General features: G+C 39.6%; 1 protein-coding gene across 1 annotated transcript in view; it reads left to right on the plus strand.

The window, feature by feature from the left end:
- Positions 1 to 12284, plus strand: part of SNTB1 (syntrophin beta 1) — a 116041-nt gene that overhangs the window by 45774 nt on the left and 57983 nt on the right. The window contains exon 2 of the mRNA XM_055705629.1: positions 11974 to 12190. Coding sequence (XP_055561604.1) covers positions 11974 to 12190 — 217 coding nt within the window. The remainder of the gene's footprint in view (positions 1 to 11973; positions 12191 to 12284) is intronic.

Consider the following 12284-nt stretch of genomic DNA (forward strand, 5'->3'; position numbering starts at 1 on the left):
CAGACAAATGCTTTTATATCTATACCTGTCTATATCTACCTATCTCTGTATCTATCAGCAGAATTCAAGCAATAACTCCAGTGCAAAAACCTTTTATGCCTGAGGTGGTGCTGAAAATTTAAGTCTTGATGTAATCCCTACATGGGAAGCAGCAGTGATAACAACACAAGGATAATTCTTGCCACTATTAATTGCAAACGCGTCCTAGCAACTGTATCACCCTACTCATATTTCCTTTTCTTCCTCATGTTTTTGTGGTGTTTTTACAAACAGCACCTGCTACTGCTGTCTCTCTTACAGGGGAATACAATACAACTGTAACAACATGGGGAGATACATGCATGATTTTTTCCGTAGGCTTTTCTGCTTGCTTATTTTCATGTCATGTCCCTATTGTCTCTTAACTTGTACTTGATCACTAAGCTCTTTGGGAGGGCACCAGCTTTTTGTTCTGTGTTTGCACAGCATCTGAGGCTGTCATGCCCCGGTTCTTCTCTAATCCTGGTAAGTGCTCCAGTAGTCCAAATGGCAAATAAATTTGACATACAAACAAATTAGCATTCTTCTCACCGATTAAACAAATTGTTTTCTCTGTGATGATTTGAACTGGACTTGCATTTCATTACAGCCCTTTGAAGCTCAGCTGGGAATTGCCAGTTTCTTTTGCAGCCTCTCTTATCAACCTCCCCTACTAGTTGACCAAAAAGTACTTGGCAGGCAGTTTGCAGACTCTGAAAAACAATAGGTTGTACTATTTTAACCTGGCTTTGACCTAGTGTGGAACAGTCAAAACTGGCATTTGGCGTAGTGAGAAAATGTGTTTTGATGTGCCGAGTCAACTGCACTTGCTGTTCAGCAGCTGCTGAGAGCAACTTGTGTCTGTCTTGTCCTACAAAGAGGTGGGGCGACCGTGCTGGCCCCAGCATCGGCATGGTACTGGGTGAGTCGCAGTAATGCTCTGTAATAGGGCTTGAATGAAGCAGGGAATTACTTTGCCCTTAAATTGAAGATTAATGTGATTTTTTTCTGGGACAGAAAACATTGCTTGTTTTCTGGAAGGATAAAGTGTCCACTGAAACAGGATTATATTTACATTATTATTGCAGGGTGATCTGTGAAATAGGCTTTCTGTACTACAGTAAAGAGCCGTGACCCCTCACAGAGTTATCTTTTAAGCTGCATGCTAAACCCACGGGGGCTTATGGCTCAAAGCTAATGGGGATTTAACTTCTCACTGAAAGGAATTTGAAGCCTAACCCTATTTAGATGCTCTTTGGTCTCATTGATTAAATGCCCAGTCCACTGCAAGAAACGTAATAGAATCATAGCTATATAAATTTTCCATCTGACAGAATGGATGCTGGGGGACGCTCCATGCAATGTATATTAGAAAAAGAGTTTGATCTTAAAAGACATTTTTAATCAAAATGTCAATTCAAAGTCTATTTTGTTTGTAGAGAAAGAGATGAATTTGAATGAGAATGTATTTTCCAGAGCACCCCACAAAACTGTTTCACGGAAAAAAATTCAGTTTCTGAATTCAGGATTTTTATGAGGATTTTTACTGCTTCCCTTGTTCCCTGTGTTCTCTAATTCATTTCTAAGATCCTGTCTGCAGAATAGATTTAAATGATGCTATTTACAAAACACAAACCTGCCAAAAAGAATAAAAAAATAAAAGAAAAATCTTTCTTTTTACCTCCAAATTGCATTATGCACTGGAGTTCCAGGTGGACCGTATTCCATCAGGATTCATTGGCATTTTTTAAGATGCAGTAACTAAAGTTCCTCGTGGATGAGAATGGAAGAGCTGTTCCTCTTGGCAAGAGACTTTGAGCTGCAAATGGAAGCACCTGATGCTATGGTCCTGTGGCAGCGTGGCTGGGTTTCAGTCCTGGTCTCTTTGGGTGCTGCAATTCTGAGAATTTCCTGTGCTCTTAAGTGCTGGTGCTTTCTGAATACCTTCTAGCTGGTGCTAATGACTGGTATGCTTATTCTTCAGTTGTTGTAGTTTGTTGTTAGGGTTTTGGTAGTTTATTCCTTGAGAAAACTAATCCCTGGGAGAAAATGGCTCCATTCAAATGGAAGCCCAAGCACAGAGGCACAAGCATGCAGTTTAATGTTTCATTGTCCTTCTCGTTTTGGCATTTGCCAGTTGCCCTTACTTACTGGACATACAGTCCTGCTTCCTCCGCTACTTGAAATAGGAGAGGTGGTATCATGTGAGGTCTTGTCTCCCTTCCAGTGCCTCAGCAAGCAATCTGTCTGCTTCAAGTGGATTTCTCCCAGCCTGTAGACCAGCAAGGAGGTAGGTGTAGAGCCACACTTCATTCGAGGACTCATCCCAGTTCCCCGTGACTGATCTGGGGACCTCCAGAGTTACATAGGCAGATGGGGTTTCATAGGAATTTTCAGTTCAAGTCACTGAACTTCAGTAGTGTTCATATTACATCTATCTATCTGTCTGTATTTATCTACCTGTATCCGTATAGATGTAAGTATTTATAATCACTGGCACTTGGGCGTTCGGGATATGGCCATTGGACTCTCCTGTTGATAAGGTTGCAAACTAAAGGATTTGCAAAAGTAAGGACTTGTATGGTGATCTGATGCCTTTTGATGGATAGCCCAGCCACAGCAGATATGGCAGGTTTTTAGCTGAGTGACTGCTCTGAGTTTGTTTGTTCTCAAAGCTCTTGGTGTTGTCCAGTGAAGAATGGAAACAGTGCACTTTGAAATTCTGCAAGTGATTACAGGCCTGTTCTTCAAAATAAATCATGAAATCTTCAAGGTCTTCCCGTAAGAAGACTGTAGGCATTGTGAATACTGTTTTCACTGACGCTGCAATCTTTTTGGGTTGTCTAAAAATGAAAAGTCATAAAGGGATAGAAAATTAAGTTCAGTGCTGAGAACTGTCACTGACTTCCTGCCTGACTTTGAGGAAGGAATTTTAACTTGCCAGTGTCAGTTTAGCCATCCGTAAAACAGGTACAATCATACACAGCATAATAATTTCCCTCGGTGAGTGCCATTTTCAGTCTCTCCTGTACTACTTAATGATTTGTGTGACTGCTGAAATAACATCATGCTCTAAGACCGTAATGCCCTTATGTATTTTTCACATAATCACTAGCGGTTGAAATATTTGTTCTGACACTTGAGATTACTCATGTAAATAGAAAAATTATAGCATGCTGGCGATGCCAGACACCTTGAATTCCATCTGAGCATGTGGTGATTGGAGAGGGATCTATAAATACTAACAGAGAGGGGGAAACAACAAGCATGAGCAGCACATGAGAAATTCTGAATCAACTTACTCCTGAGATTTAGATAAAATATTTCAAAATATAATATGTGTCAATACTGGGTAGGAGGTTGTTCTTAGGAGTCTTGAGTACTGCAAGTCCACTGAAGAAATGTATTTTGCTCCATGACCCTGCCTTATGTGAAGCCACATTTTTCTCTTGTACTTTGAGTAGAGTTACAAGGAGTATGACGACCTAGTACTAATATCATGTGACTAAAACTTTTTTTGAAATATTTTAACTTATGAAGCCTTCTGCCATGGAGACAAGCAGAAGCCCTGTTTAATTATCAATGAGTGACTCACAGGTCTCACAATGCTTTTTCTCACAATGTGACTGCTAATTTCCGTGTTCAGCTACCAAATTGCCCGTTTCAGATGTTTTTCACTTCCATTATAAAAGATGTGCGTAGTTCTAATTGTAGAGTTCATAGTGTCACATAACAATGTAGCAAATGAGCTGTGTCACATTTTACATAAATATGTAGTAAGTTGTATAGCTACTGCTTGCAGGTTTTGACAGTAGTCCTTTTCAATTTTTCGTTTATTAGCTAGGGGACACCTGTGTAATGTAACAGCTCCCTGTTCTCCACTAAGTAGTGTTTCTTTTCAGTAAAAGCTCTTAAAGGTAGCATCAGCGTCTCCTTCTAAATCAAGCTGTAAGCATCTCCTTTTTAACCAAACATTGTACTTCTGGGATTTACAGGATATTTGCAAGCTACAATTCATTTTTCAGATTATGAAGGGAGAGAGATGTCTGCATTTATTTTGGGGAAGTGTGTAAAGTTCTCGGAAGACAGATGAATAACTTATGGGATCTTGCCACTAGAATTCATGCATTTATCATTAGTGACATCAAAACCCAGAACTGAATGCATCCAATTTATTGAAACAGAAACTTTGAAATTTAAAGTGAACTACATCACTTGAAGGAAATTGTAACACATTCAGTGCAGTAGGTATGAGTAATGGAAATTGTAATGGAAAGTATTGAGCAACGTCAACTGTAAAGTCTGTCTTTATTATTAATTTAGCAGTTTGAAATGTTTGTGTACTAGATTACCAACAACCTGTGACTGCTTTTGATCACTCCATCAGCTCAAGTGCTGGCAAGTGTCATATCTTTAGAACTTTGAACCAGGCCAGTGATCAGCCTCAGCTTTTATTGTGATTCTATGTGACACAATTTTGTGTCTGTTTAGTTTCCATTAATCTATTTTGAACAGAAGCATGAACTAGTCCTGCTTCCTTGGGAATGCGTGCTGTCAGCCTCAAACACAGACTTTATTATTACAACCTGGTAACATAACTCACAGAGGAGCTGAAAGGGGATGGTTAGCAGTGACCCCCTCCCAGTGACATCAGGGAGAAGAGGGTGGAACATGCTGACTGCAAGCGAAGCTTTCAGGCTGTTTGGCTAATATGAGGGAGTGTGTTGTGTGCTTTGCCTATGCATGCTCTATGTCGAGTACAAAACTGTGGCTTTGTGGAGGAATGAAAATGGATTAATACTCACTGGGTTTTGCAGTTGATAAAATTGATATGCTGCATAAGACAAGAAAACATTTAAAGCCTTCATGCTCTAGAAGCATTTGCACTGAGGAAACTCAGAAAGGGTTGAAGAAGTGTTTACAAAAGGGGAACATCAGGCCTAAGGAATCAGTGGCTGAATTAGCCTGCATCATAGGCAAAGTCTGAGGAAAGGAAACTGAGGAAAAGTAACTCTCTGAAGAATTTTTGGTGTTACACAGAAGCATAAGATGGCCCGGGACTGTAATCTCCAGCTCTACAGATGCTGAAATCAGAGTGGAAAAGGGAGGTCCCTGGTGCAGGTGGGAAGGGGAAGGCATCCACAGGGGCTGCCTGTGGCTCTTGCCGAGAATGGCTACTGAGTCTCCTCCTACAGGTGTTCATGATTTCTAAGACATCTTTGGTGGCAAGTAATGTTTTTTGAGACCTTCTATAGATAACACAGTGCGGCTGGTCACTGCCCTATTCAGGTTACCACAGCCATGAGGTTTCACAGACTGCACCCTTGCATGTCTTCCTGAGAGCAGACTGTTTTCTCCCATTTTCTCTCATTTGATGGGGGACTGGACGTGCTGATCCCTTGGTCTGCTGCCTGGGCTGCAAGTCTTCTTACCTCATTGACAAAGAAGTTCTCTTAACCATGCAGAATTACTGATTGCATGGTGCTTTGAAGAGGAACTGCCTTCATTTTTTGTGTGTAAGCGTGTGATGATGCTTACAGCACTGCTTAACATTGTTCCATATTTTTTATTAAAGCAGCTGCTAATTTAAAGGAACACTGCAAAGTATTCTTTATGTTTTTAAAATGCGTTTGTTGGTCTTTCTCACCTAGCCTGTTTGTAGTCCACTGAAAGCTTGAACTTGAAGCCTGGTTGCTTACCAGCAGCCTTTTGGCACTGGTTGCTAAGGCTGTTCCTTCAGTTAAACTTTATCTTAAAAGCATGTTTGTCTCCTGGATCTTTCTGAAGTTACTCTTTCAAAACACTCATTCATGTCTTCTATATAATAAGTGCATACATTGAATGTATTTTAAAAATTATTTTTTAAATAGCCCCTTACAGTTTAGATCCCAGGCTGTCTCTTTAAGGGATGAAGCAACATACGCTGAATTCAACTGAATTAATTTAAAAACCAGAAGAACATGGTAGTCTTTCTACAGTATGAGAAATGGCCAGAGCATAAAGGGTATTTGTATTCTCACAAGGTGTTTATTTTAACTGATTTGTATCATCTCCCAGAGGTAGAGATCTGATGCTTTTGGCAGATCAAGAGGTTTACTATTTCAAATCACTTCAGGGGAAAAGAGATGGATGTTAATGGATGTTACTTGTCTGTACGTAGTAACGTGTTTCTGTAGGAAATGGACTGGAAACACTCACAAGGATTGTTGTCTGGTTTTTGGTTTATGCCCATATTAAAGCTGTTGAAAGGGTCATGTGACATCTTCGTAGATGATCTGATTCATAAACTCCTTTCATCAAGTATTTGGGTCTTAGTTTTGATGATGGCACCAACAGCTGTGCAGATTCTCATCCCATTTCTGTACATGTCTTCACTGTAGGGTGTGCAGTTTGCTTGAGTTTAGTAAATATTTGATCTCTAACATAAAACCTAGGAGGCAAATTCTATTATCATGATACTGAATTAATTTTAATACGGTAGACCATTCTCCAGCTCTCTTAATCTCTGTTCCATTGACAGTAGTGTAAAATACACTGCATTTATGTTGGCATTGCTTGTGCACAGTTTATAAATTTTATGTCAAGACTTCTTTCAGTTACAACCAGCTTTGAAACCATTGGGAGCATTTTTGTTTGTGCCTTACTAAAACCGTTAGGCTGCAAATTTTGTGTTTTGATGTTTCATGAAACAAAACAACGCAACTGTGCAGAGTGATTGACTGACTTGGCTGATCTGCCTTTCTGAAGGCCACATACCTACAGTGATTACTTCTAGGTTTTGCTACTGTCCACCTTCCTTTTTTTTCTTGGGACGTTATCACTTCAGCAGCTGTTGCATTTCTCTGAGTTGTTAACTTAGACTTGTGGTGGTGCTGCCTACAACCTCAGAAATGTTTGTCTTCATCTGTTTCCTGCTTTCCAGATGGGAACTGCATACCTGCAGTTTGGGCCTCCTCTAGTTCTGCATTAGCAGATCTTCTCAAACTAACCAAGAATCACTTTTGCAAGAAAAGTTTTTGTATGCCATGCTGCCTGCAATACTCTTGCACATGGTCTGGTGTACTCACTTCAGCACAAACAAGTCAAACAGTCCCTTCATACTGAATAAGCTGATAAAAGCAGTTGATCTCATCATGTTCAATTTGTGGGCTTCAGTGGCTCCAAAGGTTGATCCCTACATGCAGTCTTAAAACATCTTAAATATGATGGAGGACTTGTCTAGTTCCTCTTCCCTGGGCCATCTTTCACCCTGGCAGAAACTAGTCCAGATAAAGATTGGTTTATGGGAACTTCAGAAAACCTGTCTTTTTTGGGGATATAGGTATTAGTAACATTAGTGCACACTTTGAAAGTAGCCTTGAGGTTTTGGGGTGGTGTTTTGTACTTTGGTAGTTGTCTCCAAGTACTTAGGAGAGCAAGAATGCATAAAGAGAAGACCATGTACTTTTCCTCTGCAAAGGGGAATTCCTTGTTCATCTTTCTTTGAGCAGTTTTGGGCAGATTCCTTTTGATTTCATATTGTAAACCTACACATCCTGTCCTCATTCCTATAGTAATGAAAGAGCCTTGCTCGGGAGTGCTGGCTTCTCTTCAGTGGTCTTTGTCTTCCCTCCTGGGAAACAGTTTGAATGTGTCAGAAAAGTCCCAGTTCCTCAGAACTGCATCTGGCCAAGAACCTGACCAAGTTGGTCTGTAGTATTTCTCTTCCTAAAAGCCTGCTTCTTCCCCCCAGAAAACTCATCTGTGAACGGTAACAAAGGATTAATTGTGGAGACTTGGGACTTGGCAGAAGTGCATATTAATGAAATGCTTTTTTGGAAGCTACATTGCCTGACTTGCAGATCAAAAAATAAATACAAAATATTTCAGTGTGTAGCAGTGGATTAATTCATTTGATTGCCACTTCCCTTCCTCTTTGTGGGGAGAGACACTCTGGAGACTGGAATTTTAATTGCTTGACCTCAGTTTCTTATTAGTGGTGCACCAAAAAGGTAGGGGCCATTAATTAATACTGAATATAAGGATCTCTGAGGTTGAGCTATAGCATCAAATGGATGAGTTTAGACAACTCTTGGCTGAAATGACAGTCTATAAGTAAGTTGAGTTGTAATAGTGAAGCCATTAGAGTTTTTGCTGAGCCCCTGCATGTTGATTTCTGTGTTTGCAGAGTACATTCTCATGGTCTTAAATAATGTAGCATATTTATATATATTAGACATATTTGTCTATTCTGAAGGCATATATATACATTACACACACTTACCTATAGGATAGTTACAATTCAGAGTTGTTATACAATTGTATGCCTTATTTAATTTCATTAAATGTTTGGGGGTTTTAATCCATTAGGTAGTTTCATTGGCAGTACATAAAAACAGTGTTCTCTATAGCTGCTTTCTTTTTCAGTCTGTACCTGGATTTGTGCTACTGTATCAGAAGGGGAATCTAGTTCTTGAGTGTAATGGTCTGAAAACAGAATATTATCCACATTATTACTTTAATGTCCAATAATCTGTATCATATTTTTTCTGGTTTTAAAACTTGATGATGGAAGTGGATTGTATAACTTCAGTTATGCATTAACTTTGCCACATCCAAGATTCTCAGTGCAGTGTGGAATAGGAATATGACTATAGTATGTACTGGTATCAGCTTGTTTTCTACTATGTGGATTAAGAACCAGTTAATGGACAGACTGCAAAATGTAGACACGTTTGGGGTCACCAAAAATTGCTGTGTGTGTAGTACGGTTACTTGTGCATTGGTATAAAAGTGTTGTGCAGTATTTGCATCCAGAGTTTAGAGGTAAATAGGAAATAATTGCTGATAAAACATGAATCATCTGAACATTGTGTGCCTTATTTCAGCTAAATTCATAAAGTGGACTTTGGTTATGGACATATAATTATAGATGTTGATGGGACAAATGGAAAACAGTAGCTCTGATATTTAAAAAATAAAAAAAAATTACATAAACAGACCAAGTTCTGCCACCTGTTCACTCCCATATTCCATTTGTGCATTTATATGTATCCATTTGGGGGTCTTTTAAAATATGAAACATATTTGAATAAGCAAGAGCCATAGAGTCTGGATTGTAAAACCAGCAGGGTTTAGCTATGAATCCGGAGAGCTGTGCTTATATTTAGTATGAAGAAGGAATTAATTAGTAGAAAACTATTGAAATACTTTTTTTGTCAGAAAAAATTATATGCACTTTTTTTTTAAGTCTCCTGTAGAATTTTGTAGGAAAATGGTGTTCAGCAGTTTACCAGTGTATTAATGGGTCTTTATTCCTGTAAGTCTCTGGGGCTGAGCAACCATCTCCTACTGAGAGTTAGTAGAAACTAGATGTCTGGGAGTTTAGAAGTTGGCAGGAGTTTTCATAAGACCTTTTTCCTCAAGGTAGTTTTCTTGGCTTTTGCTGTGTTTGAGACTCGGTTTGTGGAAAGAACGTTGTGTTTCTGCTCTGTCCTCCTGCTCCTGCTTCCTCTTTCACAGGAGTTTCTGAAACAGCGCAGCTGCCTGCCACAAATTCACCGGTGCGTCGCATAGAAACTTGGCTTCTTGGCACACGGAAGGCAGGGCTTTTTTCTTTTGTCCCCGTCTCTGGGGAATTAAATTCACATTTTGTGTTCCTGCTTAGGTTTGTTTAGAGCCAAGTTTTTCACTTCATCTTCCTTCCTCCTCCTGCCCCTCTCTCCTTAATTAAAAGATGCTCAGGTCGAATGCATATAGCTGCAGCTGAAAAAGGATGAAAATAGCACAGATGAAATACCTACACTATTGAGACCTGGGCCTTTATTTAGCATCACATTTGCTAGCATGTCACTATAACGGAATTCAAAAGCTGACTGGATTATTTTTTTAAACACATTAATTGATAATCTCTAATTTTAAAGGTAACAAAATTTGGTTTGCAGTTGAACATGATCTTTACAGCTTCAGCTGTTCCTCCCATTTAAGTTAATGGCACAGTTATACTCGTGCAGTGTATACAGGAATAGATTCACCACATCTGTATGTGTTCAGTCTCTCTGTTTCCCAAAGGCTATGAATACATCCAAACCGAAATGCCAACTGCTAAAACCAGTATCTGATGACATTGACTAAACCAGCTTATTTTTAGTACCTTTGAAAATCAGGGAATTCATGAAGTACCCAAGGATGAACACTGTTTCTGAGTGTTAGGTGACACAGGTTTCTAGATAATGGCCTCTGGGTAGGTGTCTACTAAAAGATCAAAAAGTCAGTCTAAACACCTTTTGCCTTAAAAAGTTTCTGGAAGCCTGGTAGAATCCCGTGCCAGCTCTTTTCTGACAGAGAAGAAATTAATTTAAAAAATTACTCAGAATAGTATGGGGCAAAGAGATCAAAACAGCAGTTTTGTAGGACAGTATTTCTGATAAATCACAAATAATCTTTCTCACAGGGGAGTATCTTGTAAAATACGTAAACACAAGTCCTTAAAATTAGATTTAACAGATTTTTGAACAAGGAGAGAGCAAGTAATACCAATGTGTTAGAGAAAAGATGGCAATAGATGCTCACAGAGCCTGGACTCTATAGTTTTGCACAGGTATCTCTCTTGGTAAAGCTGTTATGAAGTGCCTTGAAAATAGTGCTACTGAAATTACTCACCTTCTCTGTGGTTTTGACAGAAACATAGTTGTTCTCCACTCCTCTGAATATTTCCCTTGCTTTCACTTTGAACTTAAAAACTTCAGTCTGCTTTCCCTAATGTAACCTCCTTCACCACAATGCCATTTTGTAACTTACCCATCTTTCTGTTATTCAGTCTTCCCAGGTTCTTCAGTTGAGCTAACACAATGATCTGCACAGTCTCCTTGAAATCTTCTCTCACAGGATTTTAATTACTTCCCAAATAACTTCACAGTGTTCCTACCCTTTCAGTTCATATCGTCACTTTTGAGTCATGGGTACAATCAAGTGGCATAGCCAGTTCGACAGCCACAGCTGTGTACATTGGACATATACATTTAACTAGGGTGCTTAAATGTGAGCTCTTTTCTTGGTTGAGCTCTGTCAGGTTTGTGAAGAACAACAACTGTGGCTGACAGATTTGCTAAGCACATGAAAAGCAAAAGCAAAAGTGATCCTGAACAGCCAAAAGAACTCAAAACCAGGGAAAATGTTGCAATATTTGCCTCCATAAAGAGGGGAATACAAAGTATGAGTGTAAAGGACATACTGATTTTTGAATACATTAAGATCATTTGGGAATCCTACATTCACTTTTCCTTATTCATATTGGAAAAAAGCATTGGAAGAGGCTGAGAAGAGATCTAATCTGATACCTCCACTCTCACAAAAGGCTCAAGTTCAATTTTATTTTCTCAAGAGAAGGCTAAGAGGTGAATTGGTTTCTATTTAATCCTTATATATATATCTATACACACACAAGTAGATCAGCTAAAACTGCTTCCCAGCTAGCAGAAATAGCTGTCAAGATCAGTGGCGGGACACTGACAAGCGTGAACCAGAAGTGAGATGTGAGTTTGCAGCACTGGGAATATCACTGGAACATTTTAGTTAGGGAAATAATAAAGTCACTGTCACTTGGTTGAATGTCTTTCTTAAAAGCTTCCCTATACCTGAGCCAGCTCATGGCTTCCGTACACAGGAATACCTGTGTGAGGTTTGTCTTGTAGAGGTTGGATGGCTCTGGCCTTACACTAGCTATAAGTTCTTATTTCGCCTGTTCTGTTTGTTTTACTCATTTTACTCATTGCACCATACTGTGATTGGCAGCAGTTAGATCTCAGTCTTCTGTATTTGCTTCAGTGTCGTGATGCTGGATGAATATAAATAATAAACAGCCCTGAGGATTGGTAGCAGTTCAAAAAACTCATGTGGGATGCAACTACTGAATATCCATTAATTTATTGTTTTCCTTTTTTTTTCTTTTTTTTTTTTTTTCCCTCCTTTCCATAGTGAAATACATGAGAGAAGCAACCCCCTATGTGAAGAAAGGCTCCCCTGTTTCAGAAATTGGGTGGGAGACACCTCCCCCCGAATCTCCCCGCTTGGGTTGCGCCTCCACTGACCCACTGTCACAGCTTTCACTCTCCATCCACCGAGACAAAAAGACAATACCACTCAAGATGTGCTACGTGACACGCAACATGGCAGTGTCAGACCCCGAAAACAGGTAAGCAGGGGTATTGCCTGGGGCTGGGATTTTGCCTTCACATTGAATTCTTGTTGACCTTTTCAGCACTGGGGTTGGTGAGCAGGAGCTGGTG

Source organism: Falco cherrug, chromosome 3 (assembly GCF_023634085.1).
Source record: "Falco cherrug isolate bFalChe1 chromosome 3, bFalChe1.pri, whole genome shotgun sequence".
Classification (NCBI taxonomy): Eukaryota; Metazoa; Chordata; class Aves; order Falconiformes; family Falconidae; genus Falco; species Falco cherrug.